Source organism: Rhinoraja longicauda, chromosome 19 (assembly GCF_053455715.1).
Source record: "Rhinoraja longicauda isolate Sanriku21f chromosome 19, sRhiLon1.1, whole genome shotgun sequence".
In the NCBI taxonomy this organism is placed as follows: domain Eukaryota; kingdom Metazoa; phylum Chordata; class Chondrichthyes; order Rajiformes; family Arhynchobatidae; genus Rhinoraja; species Rhinoraja longicauda.
In genome coordinates this window covers 14,331,002-14,353,040 of record NC_135971.1, presented here as the reverse complement: position 1 = coordinate 14,353,040, position 22,039 = coordinate 14,331,002, and the positions used below count along the sequence as shown (strand labels likewise).

The following is a 22,039-nucleotide window of genomic DNA, read 5'->3' as shown; positions in this document are numbered from 1 at the left end:
CAACAATGTATAAAATAATACTGTAACAATGTCTAATGTATAAAATAATATCATGTATAAAATAATATCGTATTATCTCCCATATTCCCCCCTTTGAGACCTACACGGTCTCACAGAAAAAGAAAACCAAAAAACGCACATGTTGTTAACTCAAATCATAAATCCACTCTCAACCATTAGCCCCCCAACTTAGGATTGTATAAAGAATGTGCAGTTTGTCAGTGTTCTCCTTCCAACATGCTAACATCCTGGGTCACTCGGCCAAAAACCTACCCCCATATGTCTAGGGTAGGAAAAAAGACCCAGCTTCCCTTACAACTACATTCTTAGTAATCTTCCAGAGTAAATTGCTCAACAGTATAGTATTCTATCGGAGGGATCTGTTTCTCTTGGAGGTGAAATTTGCCCGTCTCCTGGAGCAACGGCAGCTGATTCGCAGTAGCTTTCACTCTTCTCCTGTATTTTCGTTCTCTTGCCCGTTTACCTCGAGGTCATTCACAGGTTGTGCCTGTGGGACAGTCCTTGTACAATGATTGAGATGGTACCACGTGGACCGGCCCTCTACCTGAACAGCAGTCGGTGAGGCCTTAGTTACTGTGAACGGTCCTTCCCTTCTCGGCTCATTCCACCTTCGTCGAAAGGCTCGCACATAGACCTGATCTCCGGGTTTAATAGGTCCTTCTCCCTGGTCCGCCTCTGGCTCCTTTTGCTTTTCCTGTGTGTAAATAGACTTATGTATCATAGTTAATTGTTGCATGTATTGTTTAAGTTCTACCTCTAATTGTTCCAAACTTGGTCCCTTGTAAGGACCTCTCCATTTGGGCATCGGCATGGGTCTGCCAGTGAGCATCTCATGTGGTGTTAAATGAGTTATTCGATTAGTTTGCATGCAACAGCTCATTAATGCCAATGGCAGGGCATCAATCCAATTTAACTTTGTACTTGCGCAAATCTTGTTCAATTTAGCCTTCAATGTTCCATTAACTCTTTCTACCATGCCCTGAGATTGAGGGTGGTATACACACCCAAATCTTTGTTTCGCTCTCAGGGCTTGCAGTACCAACTTTACTGTTTTTTGAATAAAAGCCGCTCCATTGTCGGAACTGATTTCGGTTGGTATGCCGAATCGTGGGATGACCTCGTTAGTCAGAAACTTGACTACAGTTCCTGCACCTATCTGCTAAATCTATCAATTACTACCAGCATATACCTTTTCCCTCTTACTTTTTTCAGCATGTCCACATAGTCAATAACCAGGTGCCTAAATGGTCCTTTGGGCACAGGTATATGTCCTATAGGTGTTGTTATTCCCTTTCTAACATTGTTTTGAGCACATATCTCACATTGTGACAGAATGTGATCTACTGAAGCCTGTAGGTAGGGTGACCAAAACCCATCTCTCTTTATCTTCCTTAACACTTCCCCCCTTGCACAGTGGTCTAGCCCATGCGCTTCTGAGATGAGAATGGTCAGCAGAGGTGTAGGTACTACCAGCAAACCTTCGTCTGTAGTCCACAGGCCCTCTGCATTCTGTTTAGCTCCCCTCTGTCTCCACATTGTTTGTTCAGCTAAAGTAGCCCTACCTTGCATCGCAACTATATCCTCCTGTGTGGGTTGCAGGTCCAAATTTACCTGCGGGGCAATAATGGCTGATTGGCATCCAGACGCTTTTCTGGCTGCTTCGTCTGCGGCATGATTGCCCTTTGTGATCATGTCGTTTCCCTTTTTATGTGCCTGGCATTTAACGATAGCTAGTCCTTTAGGTTTAGTCAGTGCCCTTATTAAGTCTGAAATTTGCTGAAAATGCTGTATGGGGTCCCCATTGCTTTTCTTGAAGCCTCGCTGCTTCCATACTGCCCCAAACAGGTGGCAGACCCCATGTGCATATGCTGAATCTGTGTAAATGTCAGCTTTCTCACCCTCCATCATTTCACACGCTGTTGTTAAGGCCTTAATCTCTGCTAACTTGGCTGAACAAGGTTGTGGGCAAGCTTCTAACCTGATTGTTTGAAAACCTGATTGGTCCTGCTGCACTACTGCAAATCCTGCATGATTGCCATCATAATCCTTATAGCATGAACCATCCACAAACAAAACTTTCTTGTCCTCATCATTCAATGGTTCTGATTGTAAGTCCATCCTTAATTTAGAAAAAAACATCGTTTCCCCAACACAATCATGGGGCTCCCCCTCATAGTCAAGCGGAACATAATCAGCTATGTTACTTGTGGTGCATCTTTGTATTGTAATGTCTGGGAATGTCAACAGCATTTGAAATGCTATTATTCTGGTCGGTGTTAATACAAACTTCCCCTTCTCCAACAGCTCTACTACTTTATGGTGTGTATATATAGTTACAGGATAGCCCGTGGTTATAGATGAGGCTTTGTTGTACGCATAGTGCAACGCAGCCAGTCCCTGATAGCAGGGTGGGTAACCCTGCGCCACCTCATCCAATTTTGTATTGTAGTATGCTACAGACTGCTTAGCTTTACCTATGCCTGTTTCCTGCGTCGGTACTGCTGCAGCGTAGCCCCCCTGCCTGTTGGAAACGTACAAGTGAAACATTCTCTCATAATTTGGCAGGGCCAGGGCCGGGGCTGACTGTAACTCTCGCTTAATGGTGTTAAAAGCTGTCTCCGCCTCCTCATTCTATTGTAAAACATTTCTCAAATTTGTGTGTCCCGCTTCCTTCAGTATTTTTCTCAATGGCATCACAATTTCAGCATATTCTCCAATCCAGTCTGAGCTATATCCAGACATTCCCCAAAATGTCATTGTTTGCTTTACTGTCTGAGGCTTGGGAGCTTTAATTATTGCCTCAATTTGATCTGGTGCTATAGCCTTTACTCCCTTGGAGATCAATCGTCCTAAATATTCCACCTGTTGCTTACAAAACTGCAACTTCTTCCTGGACACTTTATGGCCTCCGTATGCCAGCCTTTCTAAAAGAGTCAGGGTGTCTTGCTCACATTGCTCCTCACTTTCAGAGCAGACCAACAAATCATCCACATATTGTATTAACGTACTATGTAGGGATATACCTTCCAAATCTGCCTTCAGTACCTGATTGAAAACATGAGGCGAGTGTTTAAATCCCTGTGGCATCCTAGTATAAGTATATTGAATGCCCCTGTAAGTAAACGCAAACAAAAACTGGCATCTTTCCGCTAACGGCACGCTAAAGAATGTTGAGCAGAGATCAATCACTGAAAAGTACGTTGCCTCCAGTGGAATGTTAGTCAGCAGTGTGTGTGGGTTTGGAACCACTGCTGGCCAATCCCTCACTACCTCATTGACTGCTCGTAGATCATGTACTAATCTCCACCTTGTCTTGTCTGCTTTTAAAACTGGCAACAGCGGGGTGTTACAAGGACTTTTTGTCTTGACGAGTACTAACGCCTCCAACAAACCCTGTATAGTTATTGCTATGCCTTCCTCTGCTTCTGGCTTTAAGGGGTATTGTGGTTTCCTTGCCAAAATTGCCCCCTGCTTTAGTTCTATTCCTACCGGGTTTGCGGATTTCACTTTTCCAACATCTGTATCATGTTGTGACCACAGGCCTGTAGCAGCCTGTTTAACATGTTTTCCTTTGTCTGACCTTCTCCCTTCTGTAATAAAAAGAGATGTTGCTGGGGACTAATTTAAACCTCTTTTGTCGTTCCCACCATATCTATGCTCACCACTATCTTGACATAATTATCATCCTCAAATTTCCATACCTTCAGTGTAATTTTTTTCCAGTTAACAATAGTGTTTACTTGCTTCATCATGAGCCCCAAGTCCCTGGACTGATATCCCTTATTTACTAGTAATGTCACATGAGGTGCAGCTCCTGGCACCCTATACCACTTGTCAAAAAAGGTGTTCCATTTAATTTGCAAGGCTGCCCATTGTTTTCCAATTGTTATGGCTTCTGCCCTTAGGTGCTGCTGGCCGCATGCTCCCAGGCGCCACAACCTCTCCTGCTCTATGTCCTGGGTCTCGTCAAAACGTACCGTACAATGTAGCTCAGTCTTGGGTGGGGTTGCTTCAGGTAATAGGGTCATTACTCCCTCTTTCCATCTGTTCCACGTATTGCAAATTTGATCTTCTATATTTCCTACCCAAAATACATTAGCTTTCTTAGCTTCCCCCATAAACAGCTGGGTTTTCAATTTCTCCACGTTCAGACCATCTTTGGTACATTCTAACTTTAATTCTAGTTTCAACAAGGCATCCCTACCTAGCAGATTAATGGGGGTTCCTTTGGACACCAATACCGGCAATACTATTTCTCTATTACTCATTTTTAAACTTACAGGGGTTGTGCATCGTGTTAACTGTGTTTTTCCCGAGAACCCTACAGTTTTAACAAATTTCCCTGACATGGGAAGGTGGGAGGCATACTGCGGCTGTACACAAGTGTATGTAGCTCCAGTGTCTATCATCATAGGTGTTAGCCGCCCTCCCAAAATTACCTGAACCATGGGTTCTTCTTCTGCCTGTCGCGTTATCATTGGGTAAAGTCTCTTCCCATCCGGGTTCTCTGGGCACCCCTAGTATCTAGCATAGGGGTTCACGAGTCCAGTCGGGCCTCCGGCCGAGCACGCTGGGGCTTGCCCTGGGTTAAAACCCTGCTCATCCCCTGTGGGTCCCTGTTGGTACGGGCCGGGCCACGGACGGTGTGGGCAGTTCCTTCTCAGGTGCCCTACCTGATTGCATCACCAACATATTCTATCAACTACCTGTCTACCTACTGGCCTTCCTCTTCCCCTTCCTTGTGCTCCCCCTTGAGGACCCCAATCCTGTCGGGGCTGATTCCCTGATCTGATTTGCCCCTGATAGGACAGTTGAGGAGAAGCTCCCCCAAAGACATTTATTATTGGCATGGGATTATCCAGCCCCAGCCTGGCTCTACCATAGGACTCACTGTGCATTGGTGTATCGTTCACTTCTGCTGTTTCAGCCAGGTCTGCTGTTACTGCCAGCATTTTCTTTCCTTTTTCACGTTCTTTCTTTTTTAGTTCTTCTAGTTGCATTTGCATCAAATTTCTCTGCACCTCTTCTTGTTGGTTCTCCATTTTTTGTCTCTCTTTACGATTTTTGTCGTCTGCATGAACCAGGTGGTCCCTGAACTGGGAGTGGGATATGGTTGACAATTCCACCACTTCCTCCAGTCTGGACTTAACTTGAGGGGACGTGGCATCCACCACAGCGGTCCGAAACAAAGCGGTCATTAACTCGTTACCGTCTATGTTTTGTTCGGTTTCGAGTCTCCACTTTTTCAGTTGATCCTCCAGATAAGCCGCTGGGTTCTCCGTGTCCCCCAGCGGGTCTCTTTTCAATATCTTTAGGTCCACCTTGAGCGGGTAACAGTCTCTGAGGGCCTGCCATACCCTCTGCCTGACTTGATCAAATGGCGTGCCATCAATCATCGGGTTATTTGCGTTTTTTATCCCAGCCATTTCAAACAGCTCTGCTAATTTCGTGGTTCCCATTACCTTCACCAGTAGTGCCTTCAAATCTCCCATAGCCAATAACCGTCCCATAGTATCCTCCTCAAATGCCCTAATCCATTTTCCTGCCCCGTTATATATGTTGGGCAAGGTGTTTTTCAGCCCTTCTAGGTCTCGGGTCGCCCAAGGAATATACTGGGTTTGTCCTGCCTTTATCAAAAGTAACAGCATCATTCCACCCCTCAGCTCCTGTCTCCCGCTTGCCATCCCCTGTTATGGTTCTACCTGTATGCTTTCCCACCTCATTCCTTCCTGGGCGTACACATGGCTTTCCTTTCTTTCTCTTTCTATAGTTTTTCCCAACTCCCTCATCTCTATCTCTAAGCGCTTCTTGGATGCCTTTATTTCCCTTCTACGCCCCCTTGTTCGTTCCCCATCACTTTCTAATTCTGCTTCATAATATCACAGTTTTGCCCTCTCTCTGATGCCTGTTGATTACTCGCCTGTGTTTCTGCGTTGCTGTCTCCCTCATACCCCGCATTTACTGCCTGACGGGTCTCATAAATCTTTCTGTCCCTGAGGTCCTGCAACCTTTTAACGTCTCCTTCTAGTTCCCGTTCTTCTTGCCTTATCCTTTCCTTTTCTCGCTGCCCCCTTCTCTGTCTATATTCCTTTATGTCTTGCCCATTCCTCCAAACTTCGACTTCTCCCTCTATCTCCACTACCCCTTTCATCAAAGGGCACTGCTTTACTCCTTCCAGGCCGGAATAGGGAGGGGGATACCCAGGGTCCCTTAGGCTGGGGTACAGAGTTGATTTTTTCTCCTGAAGCTCCTGACTTTCATGCTGTTTTTCGGGTTTTTCACCTGTGTTTGGGGTGGTATTCTTTTCCTGGTATGCTTTCCTCAGCCTTTCTTCTTCTATTCTAAACAATTTAAGCACGTCTAGTTCTTTTTCCTTTTTCATTACTCGGGTTTCTGATTTATCCTTAGGTTTATAGTTCTTGATTAACACTTCCATTTCATCACACATGTTTATATCAAACGTGCCTTCCTTGGGCCATTTCATGACTAATTTTCCCGTCCTTTTTTCCCATTTTTCAGAATGTTTTTTAATATCCTCTTTGGATACGGGGAATTTCTTACTTAGTATTTCAACTGCAGTTATTTTATTCATTGTACTCGTCTTATTTTAGTGCACTTGGTCAGTCAGTTTAAATGCAGTCCTTGTTCTCACTCCGTTCCATCGCTATAGTCACTATGCTACCTACTACGCTATTTCTATTTTCTACAGTTCTACTATATTGCTTTAATATTTTGCAATTTTAATTTTGTTATGTTATCCAATTATTCCAATTCTTGATCTGCCCGTACAAACCCCTCCTCACTTAGGGCGGTATCCACAGATCCTCTGATCCTGCCCGTACAGACCCCTAGCTAACCAGAGTAATCCCCGGTTAACTAGAGCGGTATCCACAAGACGCTTTATCCTGCCCGTACAGACCCCTAGCTGACCAGAGTGACCCCCGGTTAACTAGAGCGGTATCCACAGGACGCCCCGTCTGTTCAGTCCCCTATCCTCTTAGGGCGGTATCCACAATACAATACAATACAATACAATATATCTTTATTGTCATTGTACCCAGGGGTACAACGAGATTGGGAATGCGCCTCCCATACGATGCAATAATTTAAGTAATTTAGACAACAGCAACCCAACGAAACAATTGTAACAGTTTTAGACAGGGTAAAGTGCAAGTTGATCTATGCGTTGTGACCATCTGGCTCAGCAGGACCGGTTCATAGCAGCTATGGCCCTGGGGATGAAGCTGTTCCTGAGTCTGGAGGTGCGGGCGTAGAAGGCCTTGTATCGTCTGCCCGATGGAAGGAGTTCGAACAGACTGTTGCAGGGGTGTGAAGAGTCTTTGTGGATGCTGGTGGCTTTTCTGAGGCATCGTGTGTTGTAGATGCCCTCCAAGTCTGGTAGCTGTGTTCCGATGGCCCTCTGAGCTCTATGGACTACCCGCTGTAGAGCTTTCCTTTCTGCCTCCGTGCAGCTGAGGTACCACACAGGGATGCCATGCGTTAGGATGCTCTCTATGGTGCAGCGGTAGAAGGTCGTCAGCAGCTGTTGGGGTAGACCAGACTTTTTCAGTGTTCTTAGGTAGAACAGTCTCTGCTGTGCCTTCTTGACCAGCGCAGCAGTCCTCCGAAATGTGAGTGCCCAGAAACTTGAAGCTGGACACTCTCTCCACACTGTCCCCGTTGATAGAGATCGGGGCATATTCCCCGTTATGTGACCTACGGAAGTTGATGATCAGCTCTTTGGTCTTGGTGGTGTTTAGGGACAGGTTGTTATCCGAGCACCAGTCCGCCAGGTTCTGCACCTCCGCTCTATAGTTTGTTTCATCCCCGTTGGTGATAAGCCCGATCACCGTTGTGTCGTCTGCAAACTTGACAATGGTGTTGGTGTCGAATGCAGGAACACAGTCATGTGTGAAGAGGGAGTAGAGCATGGGGCTCAGAACATAGCCCTGTGGTGTGCCGGTACTCAGGGTGATAGTGGAGGACAGGTGCGGGCCCATTCTCACTGCCCGCGGTCGTTCCAGCAGGAAGTCCAGGATCCAGTCACATAATGACGAGCTGAGGCCTAGCTGGTGGAGTTTGGTGATGAGCTTGGTGGGGATGACCGTGTTGAAGGCAGAGCTATAGTCAATGAATAGCATCCTCACGTACGTGCCCTGTCTCGCTAGGTGAGTCAGGACAGTGTGAAGAGCCAGAGAGATGGCGTCCTCGGTGGATCTATTTGCCCTGTATGCAAATTGATGTGGGTCCAGTGAGTCAGGGATGCTGGATTTGATGTGTGAGAGGACCAGCCTTTCAAAGCACTTCATGACTATCAGCGTTAGGGCAACCGGGCGGTAGTCGTTCAGGTTGGAGATCTTGGCTTTTTTCGTCATCGGAACTATGATAGCCGACTTCAGGCACTAGGGGACCGTAGCCAGATATAATGACAGGTTAAAGATCCTGGTGAATACCTCAGCCAGCTGTTCAGCACAGTCCTTCAGTACCCTTCCTTGAACTCCATCCGGTCCTGCAGCCTTGCCTGGGTTGACCCTTTGCAGAGCGCGTTGTACCTCCTGTGTGCTCAGTTGCAAGACCAGTCCCTCCGCCTCGGCTGGGATTCTTCCACTCAAGGTGGTTTTGCCAGTTTCAAAGCGGGCAAAGAAGGTGTTAAGCTCGTTGGTCAGTGCCATATCGCTGTGGGGGCAGGCAGGGCGGCTCTTGTAGCCAGTGATGTCCCTGACACCCTGCCACATGCTTCTGGTGTCCGTGGTGTTGAAGTGGTCTTCCACCCGTTGCCTGTGGGTGTCTTTGGCCCTTTTAATACCTTTGTTCAGGTTTGATCTGGCAACACTGTATGCTGAAGTGTCACCAGATTTAAAGGCATTGTTGCGTGCCCTCAGCAGGTTCTGTACCTCCTTGTTCATCCAGGGTTTCCGGTTTGGGAACATCTTTATCTCCTTGTCCTCCGTGACATTCTCCACACAGCAGTTGATGTAGGAGAGCACAGTGGATTCGTATTCCTCCAAGTCTACCTCTGAACCGTAGGTGGCATGTTGTGCAAACAGGTCCCAGTCGGTGCGATCAAAGCAGTCCTGGAGTTGTAGGGTGGCATCCTCGGGCCATATTTTGACCGTCTTTATTGTGGGTTTGGTCTTGCGGATGAGGGGTTTGTATGCGGGCAGTAGAAACAGTGAGAGGTGATCGGATTGTCCCAGGGGTGGGCAAGGGAGAGCTCTGTTGGCGTCCTTTACGTTGGTGTACACCTTATCCAGTTTGTTTGAGCCCCTGGTAGGGCACTGCACATGCTGATGGAATTTGTGGAGCGTGGCTCGTAGGTCGACCTGATTGAAGTCCCCTGCAACAATGAAGGCATCGTTGGGGTGGGCATCCTGCTGCTTGCTGATGGCCGAATGCAGCTGTGCTAGTGCTAGGTTAGCATTAGCCTGTGGGGGAATGTATACGGCCATGATGATGACCACCGTAAACTCCCGCGGCAGATAGAATGGCCTACATTTGAGCAGTAGGTACTCCAGGTCTAGGGAACAGTAGCTCTCCACGAGGTCTTTTTGACGTCACAAATCCACTTTCTTAACTTATCTATTTTCTACGTACCTCACTGCGCAGCCTTCTTGAGCAATCCTCCGGGTCTCTTTTTAGAATATTTTAGCCAGATTCTTTGGATCGGAGAGGCCCTTTTAACCGCCTAGACGCTTCTGTGTCACCAGCGGCCCCCCGTTTCAACAGGTTAAAAATCCAAATGAAGCGGAAAACCGCCTACCTTTTAGCGGGTGGCCACCCTTGTCCTGTTGTTCCGGGGAGCCCCCGTGGGGCTAGGAAGCGCCCTTGGCTGGTCGTCCTTTATCGAACGGGCCTCTTTCCGATCCTGCCGACTACGCCAATTTTGTCGTGGTTACCGGTGTTCAAAAATGAAGCAGATAACACGGAGAATTCTTCAAGAAGTTAAAAGCCTTTATTTGCAAACAACGGCTGGAACAATCAGGATGTCAACCATCTGACTGCCCACTTAGTACACCGGGCAGCCTATTTTTATAGGATTATTCTAAACCTTATCTTCTTTACATTACCTCATACCCACACTCCTTTCTTCAGTCCTTCATTTCTTTGTAGTCACCCGTCTGTCCCGCCACCATTAAATCCCATTTCGTAATATATCCTTATCTCAATGCTCACATCCCTTCATATTTCGCCTCCCTTATTTCCTGCTAGTCCATCCCTCACGTCCATCCATCACCCCAAGGCTTATGTCTTTCCTTATCTCTTCTCTTGCCACCATTAAATCCGACTCATTGATGAATGTCTGCATCTCTTCACATTCTGCCACCCTTATCATCTAGGCTAAAGCAAAGGTAAAGGCGAAAGCAAAGGAGTGTTATGTTACAGACACGTGTCAAGGGTAAGGAATGTCTAGAGCACCTTAATTAGTTACAGAGAGGCGCCTAATGCCTAAGTAGTTACAAACCTTAAACAACAATGTATAAAATAATACCGTAACAATGTCTAATGTATAAAATAATATCATGTATAAAATAATATTGTATTCTCTCCCATAATTCCTTCCACGTCCAAACGACACGCCGGTAGGAGAGTCAATCGGCGATTGTAAATCATCCCTGTGAAAGTAGGTGGTGGGCAAATCAATGGGAATTAAAGGGGACGTGAAAGGGAATGGGCGGCTGGGAATTGGATGAGGGGAATGGAATTGATGGGATAATGAGATTTCCGAAGCATTTGTACAAGCTATTGAATTCTCGTGATAATCAGCTATCTATTCAATGGAAGTAAATGGGATTGGTGAGGATCTGTACAGTGGCCAGTATGGATATAGTGGGCAGAATGGTCTATTCCTGCGCCCTATGACCAGATATTGATTGGCCAAATAATATTTTCCATACCGTGAGGAAACACAATACAGTGACATATTGATCTTCACCTTTCATTTCACAGGAACAGTCACACAACCTTCAGTCACAGATCACATCCCAGTTTGTTGAACTGCACCAGATTCTCACTGAGAAAGAGCAGCGTGTACTGACAGATATCCAGGAGGAAGAGAAGAAGATTCTGAATACAATGGAGAAACATCTCCAAGTGATTCAAGAGAATTTAAATTCCATTGAGAACGAAGTCAAAAGCTTACAGGAACAGCTGGATCTAAAAGACAACGTGTCATTTTTAAAGGTGAGGGGTTTTGGCGAGGTGAAAGTGCACGGTGGGTGACATTTGTGAAATAAACGCCACATTTACCAGTGATTCAGAGCTGGGCCAATGTTCCCTCTGTCCCAGCAATGTGCTGCTGTTGTTCCAAAACTAAAGGGCTTCCCTCTTAACGTATGGGAGCTCAGCGCTGCCTGCAAACTCCTTGGGAAAGAGCTGCTGTGATCTTACCAATGAGAGTTGGGAAAGGGGAATTATCAGAGGCTTGTAGCAATCTATGTGAAATTCCCACTGTCCTGACGAGAAAAGTCCATCTCAGTTAATTGCGATTTGTGTTTTATTTCTTGCAGGAGGAAGCTGGCCGCAAGATGAGGTAAGACATGGTCTGGACTGAATGTTCTTGTAGAACAGCTCAAAAACATGCTGATGCTCAATTTATAACCTGTCATTAAATATTCGCAGGGTTCATGATGAAGCCAAATCACTGTCGGTTGCAGATGGTGCCTTGCCGATGGAAAGATTCAATAACCCTTTTTTTCTCAACACCGTATTTAGAGAAACAACTGACGTCATCAAGCAAGGTAAATCTTAATCCCTTTCCATTGTTGTTGTTTGATATCTTTACGTCATACTTGGATGCAAAGGTTGGTGTAATGAATGGATTGAAGGGAAATCAGATTCATCTAAGCTGGGAAGCATCACAGTCAGAGAGCAATGCAGCACAGAAACAGGCCCTTTCACTGCACACGCCCATGCCGACCAAGTTGCCCAATCAACTTGCCTGCGTCTGGCCCATATCCTTCCAAGTCATTCCAATCCACCTACCTGCCCAAGTGTCCCTTAAATATCGTAATTGTACCTGTCTTGAACACTTCCTCTGGCAGCTCACTCCATATAGGGATGACCTACTGCTGGAAAAAGCTGCTCTTCAGGTTTCTTCAAGTTAGTGTTTCCCCTCTCACCTGAAACCGATGTCCTCTAGTATTAGATTGGAAAAATACTGTGGGTATTCACCTTATCTGTGCACCTTATATAGATCTTATCCACGCCTATAAAGTCAGCCTGATAGGCTCCAAAGACAAATGTCCCCACCAGCGCAAACTCTCCTGATAAACAAACCTTCCAGACCCGATAGAGTCCTCGTAAATCTTCTTGCACCCTCTCCAGTTTGCCAACAACCTCATTGTCTCAACGCCGTCTTTAATATCCTGACTTTTGAAAGAATGAGCAACAAACACATTCTTCACCTCCCTGCCTGTCACCGTTGCATCTTCCATGGCACTGTGTACCTGCACCCCGACATCTCTCCGTTCTATAAAGCTCCCCATTTACTGTGTATGTCCTGCCCTGGTTTGTCTTAGCAAAGTGCATCGCCTCACCTTCACATGAATAAATCCCACCTGCCGTTCCTGAGCCCATTGGCCCAGTTCACAGGGATCCCATTTACTCTCAGGTAACCTTCTTCACTCTCCACAATGTCACCAATTTTAGTTCCATCTGCAAACTGACTAACTGTGCAACCTACATACACACCCAATCGTGTATATAAATAAGGAACAACAGTGGACTCTGTCTCCAGTCAGAAAAACAACCCTCTACCAACATCCTCTGTCTGTGACCTTCAGGTAATGTTGTATTCCATCGGCTAGTTCACCCCGGATTCCATGAGATCCAACCTTCCAGAGCAGCCTCCCATGTGGTGTGTAGAAGTTGCATCTCTCAGAGGGCAGTGAATATCTGGCATGTTGTGCTCAGGGTGGTGGTAAAAAGCTGAGTTGTTGGATATGTGCAAAATTTAAGATTATGGGGAACTCACACAGAAGAGGAATTGGTGCCAGCTTAGATCAGCCATGATCACATTGAATGGAGAGGCAAGCCTGAGGAGCGGATCCTAATCCTGCTCCTGTTTTCTGGTGTTCCTATGCTCCTGCGTACCGATAAAGTGACAGACTTGACACAGAGGAAATGCAGCAAAGATTAACAATACTTGTGCCTGGTAGAATGAGTTTGCTGTGTGGGGTGAGATTGAGCAGACTAGGCCTGTGTACTCGAGAGTTCAGGTGTATTCACATATTAAAGTTTAAATCTGTTTCCTAGGGACTTAGGAAGGGGGGAGGAGGGAGGATAAGGGGGGTTGAGGGGGATGGAGTGGGGGCAGAGGGGAGAGGGGGGGAGGAGTGGGTGCTGCACCAATACTGGAGAGGTTTGGGCCCAACGGGTCCACTTGGTCTGGTAAAACCAAAATCTCAGATATACTTTAAAATTCCTTGCTCTCAATATAAACCTGCACTCTCGTGATTTGATTTCTCTGCATGCAAATAAGGTTTAGATAATTACTCTGCATCCTGCTGCAGACTTTGACAACATTCCCCACTATCCACAATTTTTGCATCCTCCACAAACTTACTAATCACACCTCCCACATTCACATCCAAGCCATGGTCATATAACATAAACAGCAAAGGTTGCAGCACCGATCTCTGCTGCACCCCACCAGCCACAGACCTCCAAGCAGAAAGATCATCCTTCTACCGCTACCTTCCACCTCCAACCACCCAGCCAATTGTGGATCCATTTCACCAGCTGGCCTTGGATCCCACCTGCCTTCGCTTTCTGGACCAGCCTTACATGCGGAACATTGTCAAGTCCCTCAGTGAAGTTCATATATTGGTTCACAATGAGATCAGTGTGTTAGTTGTACACACCCATCAAATCCACCCATGAATCCGCTCTCTTTCAACGACCCCACAACCACAAGTCTCCACACATTCTGTCCAACACCCGATCATTCAACCTCTGCCTCCTTCCATGGTCCAAGCCACTGCTCCCTCTCTCGCACCCTCCACTCAAAGAAACAGGGGCAGGTCATCTGGCCCCTCGTGTCTGCCCCCATTCATTATGATCATGACGACTTCACCCCACACCTGTACCTCCTCTTTAACAACCTCAAATTACCGCTCACCTCAATATCCTCCTGCTCCGATCTGCCTCCATATCTGAATAACCCGCTTCATTCCTCCATCCCCACCGCAATCTCGCAATCCTCCTCACTCTCCACACTCGTTCTCCCCGTCCTCCCTCCCCCACCTCACGAAATTCCCCTCTCCATCCCCGGATAAAAACTCCGGGAGAGATGTCTATTGTCCACCCGATGTGGTCGGGGTGAAACCCCGGGCAAGGTTTCAGTTGTCCGCCCGCCTGTGCCTGAGGCCGAGCGGCCTCTCCCCCGGTCCCGGGGCCGCGCTGCCCGAGTCTCCCCCCGACCCCCGGGGACTCTCTGATTCTCTGCTTCTCCCCCCAGTCTCCGTCACCCTGGATGTGGAAACAGCGGGTCCGGAGCTCGTGGTGTCTGAGGATCGGAAGAGGGTGAGACGGACCCGGACCGGGAGGAGTCTCCCTGACACCGGGAAGAGGTTTACAGGCAGTGCGTGTGTGCTGGGATCGGAGGGATTCACATCGGGGAGACATTACTGGGAGGTGGAGGTGGCGGGGAGTCGGGGCTGGAGTCTGGGAGTCGCCGCAGAGTCTGTGGAGAGGAAGAGACGGGTCACACTGACCCCGGAGACTGGAGTCTGGAGCATCAGGCGGGGGTGGTGACGTGTTTGATGCACTCACCTCCCCTCCATCCCGTCTCCCCGCCCGTCCCATCCCCGGGAGGGTGGGAGTTTATCTCAGTTACGAGTCCGGGACAGTTTCATTTTACGACGCGGGCACCAAGTCCCATCTCCACACCTTCACTGGGAATAAATTCGCCGAGAAACTTTATCCTTTCTTCTGGCCTTGGGATGAAGACCAGTGGCTGAGGATCTGCTCCGGTTCCGCTCCGGGTGTGTAAAAGGGTCGGGTCCCGGGACCGGCGTCAGGAGCGGGGCTCAGGGGCTATGGGGCAGAAACACGGTGGACAACAGGTCGGCGCTGAACGGCTCCCATTTAATCCCCAAATTCCGCGTCGTAAAAACCCCAGTGAGCGCGGAAATAAAACCAGGGGGAATGTAAATGTGGGAAGAGAGAAATAAACAGCAAGTGGAATCAGAGCTGTCAATCCGTTCATTTCAACGCGTCACTTCTTGGTCCCGCCACTAGATGGCAGCAACGTCACGCGGTGCGACCACAGACCAGCTGTAACTTTGAGAATTAACTTTGACAATTGCAAAACAGCAGGAATCTGATTTAATAAGTGACTTTTGTCACCTGTTACCACACCTGCGGCCCAAACCCACATGCATGGCTTAAAATGGGGAATAAAAGCATAAATTGCCCCCAAAACTCAGCAGGTCATGCAGCATCTGCATGGTGAAACATACCTTACATTTCAATGGACAATAGGTGCAGGAGTAGGCCATTCGGCCCCTCGAGCCAGCACCGCCATTCAATGTGATTATGGCTGATCATTCACAATCAGTACCCCGTTCCTGCCTTCTCCCTATAACCCCTGACTCCTGTATCATTAAGAGCTCTATCTAGCTCTCTTTTTTTTAAATATATATATACATTTAATTTTTTTAAATTTTTTTACAGAACTTTTTTAAACAAGTCATCCGTCCCAACCCCCCTCCCACATCCCTCCCCCTGTATTAATCCTTAATAAGAAAAAGGAAGGAAAGATAAAGAAAACAGAAAGATTGCCTGGGTGGTGGAAGTTCTGAACACGCTCCATGGAATTCCAATCAGAATAAACTATTTATATATATGTACTTCTCACCCAAAAGGACCAACGAGAATATCAGCAACTCTTCTCTGTGTATAGACCCATCTTTTGTAAATAAGGGCAGCAAATATTTAAAAACGTATCATATTTGTTCCTTAAGTTATAAGTAATTTTTTCAAGTGGGATACAATTAGAAATTTCATTATTCCAACGGTCCATGTTTAAATAGGAATCTGATTTCCAAGTAACTGCGATAGATTTTTTGGCTACTGCTAATGCAATTTTTATAAATTCTTTCTGATATTTATTCATTTTAAGTTGTGGTTTTAACCCTTCAACATCACCCAATAAAAAAAGTCTTGGGCTATGTGGGAGTATTCCAATAATCTGTTCCAAAAAACCTCTTAAATTTGTCCAAAAAGGTTGAATTTTTGAACAGGACCAAGTAGAATGAAAAAAAGTACCAATTTCTTGATTGCACCGAAAACATTGGTCAGATAAGCTTGGGTTTATTCTCTTTAATTTTTGTGGTGTCATATATAATTGGTGTAAAAAGTTATATTGTACTAATCTAAATCGAACATTTATTGTATTTTTTCATACTGTCAAGGCATAATTTTGACCAATTTGTTCCATCAATATTAATATTCAAATCTGTCTCCCATCTTCGCCTTGATATATGGATTCCTTGTTTAGTGTCTTTTTTTGGATTAAATTATACATAATAAAGATAAAAAATTTAATTTGTCCTTTTTGAATTAGATTTTCAATTTCCATAGGTTTCGGAAGTAACATTGTTTGACCCAGTTTATCTCTTAAATAAGCTCTTAATTGAAAGTAACAAAAAAGAGTATTATTTGATATTTGGTATTTATTTTTCAGTTGTTCAAATGACATCAATATACCTTTTTCAAAACAATCTCCTATATATCTAATCCCTTTTTGATACCATCTATATAAAAGCTGATTGTCCATTGTAAAAGGTATCAGTCTATTTTGAATCAGAGGGGTCCTTGCTAATAAGGATTTCTTAGTTTCATCCTCAAAGTTTACCTTATTCCATAATCCGATCAGGTATTTTAATAATGGAGATTCTTTCAGTCCCCGTATCAATTTAGGTTCCCATTTATATATAAAGTCTTCTGGTATATTTTCTCCTATTTTATCTAATTCTATTCTCGTCCATGCCGGTTTTTCTTCTTCAAAAAGAGATGCAATAAATCTAAGTTGATTTGCTTTATAGTAATTCTTAAAATTTGGAAGTTGTAATCCTCCTGAATCAAATTTCCATGTCAATTTTTCCAACGATATTCTTGACATCTTACCTTTCCAAAGAAATTTCCGCACACATTTATTTAACTCTTGATAAAACTTCTGCGGTACTTGTATTGGTATTGTTTGAAATAAATATTGTAATTTCGGAAATATATTCATTTTTACATCAGCCATGATCATATTGAATGACCAAATGGCGGCGCCTAACGGCTGCGGCTCGCTAGCAGTCTGTTCGTCTTTTTTCCTTTTTTTTGTTGTGTGTCGGTGTTGGGATGGGTTTTTTTTTTTGGTTGTGTATGTGTGGGGGGGGGGTGGTGGGGGGGTGGGGGAAACCTTTCTCTTTTAGGTCTCTTCCTCACGGCGCGGGGTGAGGCTCGGCCGCGGGGCCTAACATCGCCTGGTGCGGCTTGGCCGCTGGACATAACAGTGCCCGGTGCGGCTCGGCCGCGGGACTTTTCATCGCTCGGTGCGGCTCGGCCGCGGGACTTTTCATCGATGGTGCGCCTTGGCCGCTGGACTTAACATCGCCTGGTGCGGCTTGGCCGCGGGGCCTTCCATCGCCCAGTGCGGCTCGGCCGCTGGACTTACCATCGCCCAGTGCGGCTTGGCCGCGGGGCCTTCCATCGCCCGGTGCGGCCCGGCCGCGGGGCCTAACATCGCCCGGTGCGGCTCGGCCGCGGGACTTAGCTGCTCACGGCTCGGTCGCGGGGCCTTCCATCGCCCGGTGCGGCTTGGCCGCGGGGCGTAACATCGCCCGGTGCGGCTTGGCCGCGGGGCCTAGCATCGCACGGCGCGGCTCGGCCGCGGGACTTAGCTGCGCACGGCTCGGTCGCGGGGCCTTCCATCGCCCGGTGCGGCTTGGCCGCGGGGCTTAACATCGCCCGGTGCGACTCGGCCGCGGGGACTTCCATCCCCTTGCGGGGACTGTGCGGGTCGGTCGGGGACGAGCTGTCTGTCCGTGGGCGTGGGGAAGAGAGTGGAAGTTTTGTTGCCTCCGCCACAGTGAGGGGGTGTTTGGAGTCACTGTGATGGACATTTGTGTTGGGGTCATGTGTCTTGTATTCTTTTTTTGTGTGTGACTGCTATGTAGTTTCTTTCGGTACCTTGGTACCGAATGACAAATAAAGCTCTGTTGTTGAACTGTTGAACTGTTGAACTGCTGCTTAATTCACTCTTCCCACATTTACTATCCCCCTTGTTTTATTTCCGCGCTCACTGGGTATTTACAACGCGGAATTTGGGGATTAAATGGGAGACGTTCAGCGCCGACCTGTTGTCCACCTGCCATAGGCCATAGGTGACAGGAATAGAATTAAGCCATTCGGCCCATCATCCAATCATGGCTGATCGATCTCTCCCTACAAACCCCATTCTCCTGCCTTCTCCCCATAACCCCTGACACCCATACTAATCAACAATCTATCTATCCCTACCTAAAAAATATCCACTGACGTGGCATCCACAGCCTTCTGTGCCAAAGAATTCCACAGATTCACCATCCTCTGACTAAATAAATTCCTTCTCATCTACTTCGTACTATAACTTCCTCCTGCACATATTTTCTATGTTTCTATACACAATAGGGATGTTTCGTTTAGTTGTTAGTTTAGTTGAGGGGAATGTGTTTTTGGGAGAGTGCAGTTGGTTCCAGGTTGGGAATGATGGGCCGAATGGCCTCCCACATGAGCATCAGATGGTACCAGTCCCGTGAGGTGTTGTTTTCACCCAGAGAGTTGTAAATCTGTGGGATTCTCTGCCACGAAAGATAGTGGAGGCCAATTAAATGGATGTTTTAAAGACAGAGTTGGAAATAGCTCTTCGGGCGAAAGGAATCAACCGATATGGGGAACAGGGTACAGATTTTAGATGATCAGCCATGATCATATTGAATGACCGTGTTGGATCGAAGGGCCTACTCCTGCACCTATATTCGATGTTTCTATGTTTCCAATTGTTGAATGCCGACCAAGATGCCCCCATCTAAGTTAGTCCCATGTGCCGCGTGTGGCCCATCCCACAGCCATGCACCTGTCCGAATGTTTTATTAAATGCTCTTAAATGCTTCAAATACCCGCCCCAATGTACCTGAGAAAGAGGCGAGGGGGGGGCGGGGGGTGTGGCCACGACTGAAACAAGACATGTTACCCGCATTCTACAGAGAGGCAGGCAGAGCCTGATCCCGACGGGTTCCCACCCGCAACCGGGAATTTGTTTTGGACACATTATGTGAGGACAAAGGACCTGGTCTCAGACAGGGTGGTCTGCAGCAATAGAAAATAGACAATAGGCAATAGGTGCAGGAGTAGGCCATTCGGCCCTTCGAGCCAGCACCGCCATTCAATGTGATCATGGCTGATCATTCTCAATCAGTACCCCATTCCTGCCCCCTCCCCATACCCCGTGACTCCGCTATCATTAAGAGCTCTATCTAGCTCTCTCTTGAATGTTTTCAGAGAATTGGCCTCCACTGCCCTCTGAGGCAGAGAATTCCACAGATTCACAACTCTCTGACTGAAAAAGTTTTTCCTCATCTCTGTTCTAAATGGCTTACCCCTTATTCTTAAACTATGGCCCCTGGTTCTGGACTCCCCCAACATTGGGAACATGTTTCCTGCCTCTAACGTGTCCAACCCCTTGATAATCTTATACGTTTCGATAAGATCCCCTCTCATCCTTCTAAATTCCAGTGTATACAAGCCTAGTCGCTCCAGTCTTTCAACATATGAAAGTCCCGCCATCCCGAAAACTGATGACAATTTATCCTTGTCTTTACTTTTATTATAACTAGACCAAGTGGACATGTTGGGCCCATTCCGTGTAGAGGGGGGAAAGGGAAGGGGAGAGGGTGTCACTGAGTGAGCCCTGGATCCAAAGACTGTTCTGTATTGTACCACCCTCAACCCCCCACTCAATCCCCTTTATCCCCCCGCCTCCCCTACTGACCCATCCCATCCCCCTACCCTCCCCCAAGTGCACCTCCCCTGCCCCACCTCCACTTGCCCCTCCCCCACATGCCCCTCCCCTACCCCCACTCCCCCATGCCCTGCCTCCACCCACTTTTCCCCCTCTCCACCCCTATTTCCCCTTCCCCATCCCCTCCCCACCTCCCCCACTCTCCCTGCCAGCACCCCACTCTCCCCGCCACTCCCACTCTCCCCCACCCCCACTCTTCCCTTCTCCCCACCCCACCCTGCCCTTCTCCCCACCCACAATCTCCCCCACCCACACCCTCTCCACTACCCACCCCTCCCCCCACTCTCTCCTCCCCACCCCAACCTACCTCAACACCCCCACTCTCTCCTCAATCACCCCCCCTTTCCCCCACCCCCACTCCCCCCCACCCCCACTCCCCCCCACTCCCACTCTCTCCCCCCAAACTCCCCTCCTCCCCACCCCCACTCTCCCGTGTCCCGCACTGTCCCCTTCCCCCCCACCCCACTCTCTTACCCTGACCCCAAACCACCCCACCCCCACCCTCCCCTGCCTCCCACACCCAGTCCCCCTTCCCCCCACCCTTCCTCTCCCCACTCACACTCTTCCCGACCCCCTTCCCCCCACCCCACTTCCCCCCCACCCCCACTCTCTCCTCCCCTTCCCGTCCTCTCCCACTCTCTCCTTCGCCCCCACCCTCCCCTCCACCCACTCGAACCCCCCTCCTGCGGGTCCGGCAACGCCGCTTGAAGCTACTCCTTGCGAGGAGGGAGAGGAAAGGGGAGAGGAAGGCACTGTGCACGGCACTCCCGTCAGTCGGGCGGGTGCCCCCCCTCTCGGATTGGGAGAGGCGACGACACCTCCCGGCGGTCTGCGCTGCCCGATCTGAGGAATGTCAAGCGCGAGGCATGCCGGGTCGGGCGGCGGTGCACCGGGGGGGGGGGGGGGGGCGGAGCGCATTAGTTAAATGTCCATGGGGGGAGCGCATTATTTAAAGGTCCGGGGGGGGAGGTGACGCATTAGTCAAAGGTCCGGGGGGGGTGGGGGCGCATTAGTTAAAGGTCTGGGGGGAGGGGGGCACATTAGTTAAAGATCCAGGGCGGAGCTCATTAGATAAAGGTCCGGGGGGGGGGGCGCATTAGTTAAACGTCCGGGGTGGGGGAGCGCATTAGTTAAAGGTCCATGGGAGGAGGGGCGCATCAATTAAAGGTCCGGGGTGGGGTTGGCACATTAGTCCAAGGTCCGCGTGGGGGGGGGGGGGGGGGGGGGGGGGCGTATTAGTCGAGAGAGATATTGGAATGCAGACGCACAGCTCGATGAAAATTGCAACAGGGATGGGCAGGGTGGTGACGAAGGCGTTTGGCACATTTCCTTGGGTACATGAGGGTATGTACAAGCCACTGGTAAGATCTACACCTCCAGATTCAGGGACAGTTTCTTCCCATCTGTGATCAGGCAACTGAATTATCCTACCAGAGAGCGGTGCTGAACTACTATCTACCTATTTGGTGACCCTCGGACTATCATAGATCGGACTTTACTAGCGTCACCTTGCACTAAACGTTCTTCCCATCTCATGTATCTATGCAGTGGAAATGGGTTGATTTTCTGCAAACTGGATGCACCCAACAAAAGCTTTTCACTGTAGCCCGGGACACGTGACAATAAACTAAACTGGACTGACTGCATTTACAGTACCTTCCCGCTCAGCTCCATCCAGGGATCCCAGCCGTTTTTCCAAATGAGACAGAGGTTAACGGTCACTTCATCCACTGCATTCTGTATTCCTGGTGACACCCGGTGCACAGTCGTGTGAAACGCGTTGAACTGAACGGATCGTCAGCTCTGATTCCACTTGCCGTTTATTTCTCTCTTCCCACAGTTACATTCCCCCGGTTTTATTTCCGCGCTCACCGGGGTTTTTACGACGCGGAATTTGAGGATTAAATGGGAACCGACCTGTTGTCCACCGGGTTTCTGCCCCACAGCCCCTGATCCCCGCTCCTG

General features: G+C 48.1%; 1 protein-coding gene across 1 annotated transcript in view; it reads left to right on the top strand.

The window, feature by feature from the left end:
* Positions 1 to 22,039, top strand: part of LOC144602531 (zinc-binding protein A33-like) — a 110,531-nt gene that overhangs the window by 54,232 nt on the left and 34,260 nt on the right. Inside the window, exons 3-5 of the mRNA XM_078415658.1 lie at positions 10,969 to 11,202; positions 11,529 to 11,551; positions 11,641 to 11,759. Of these exons, the coding sequence (XP_078271784.1) occupies positions 10,969 to 11,202; positions 11,529 to 11,551; positions 11,641 to 11,759 (376 nt within the window). The remainder of the gene's footprint in view (positions 1 to 10,968; positions 11,203 to 11,528; positions 11,552 to 11,640; positions 11,760 to 22,039) is intronic.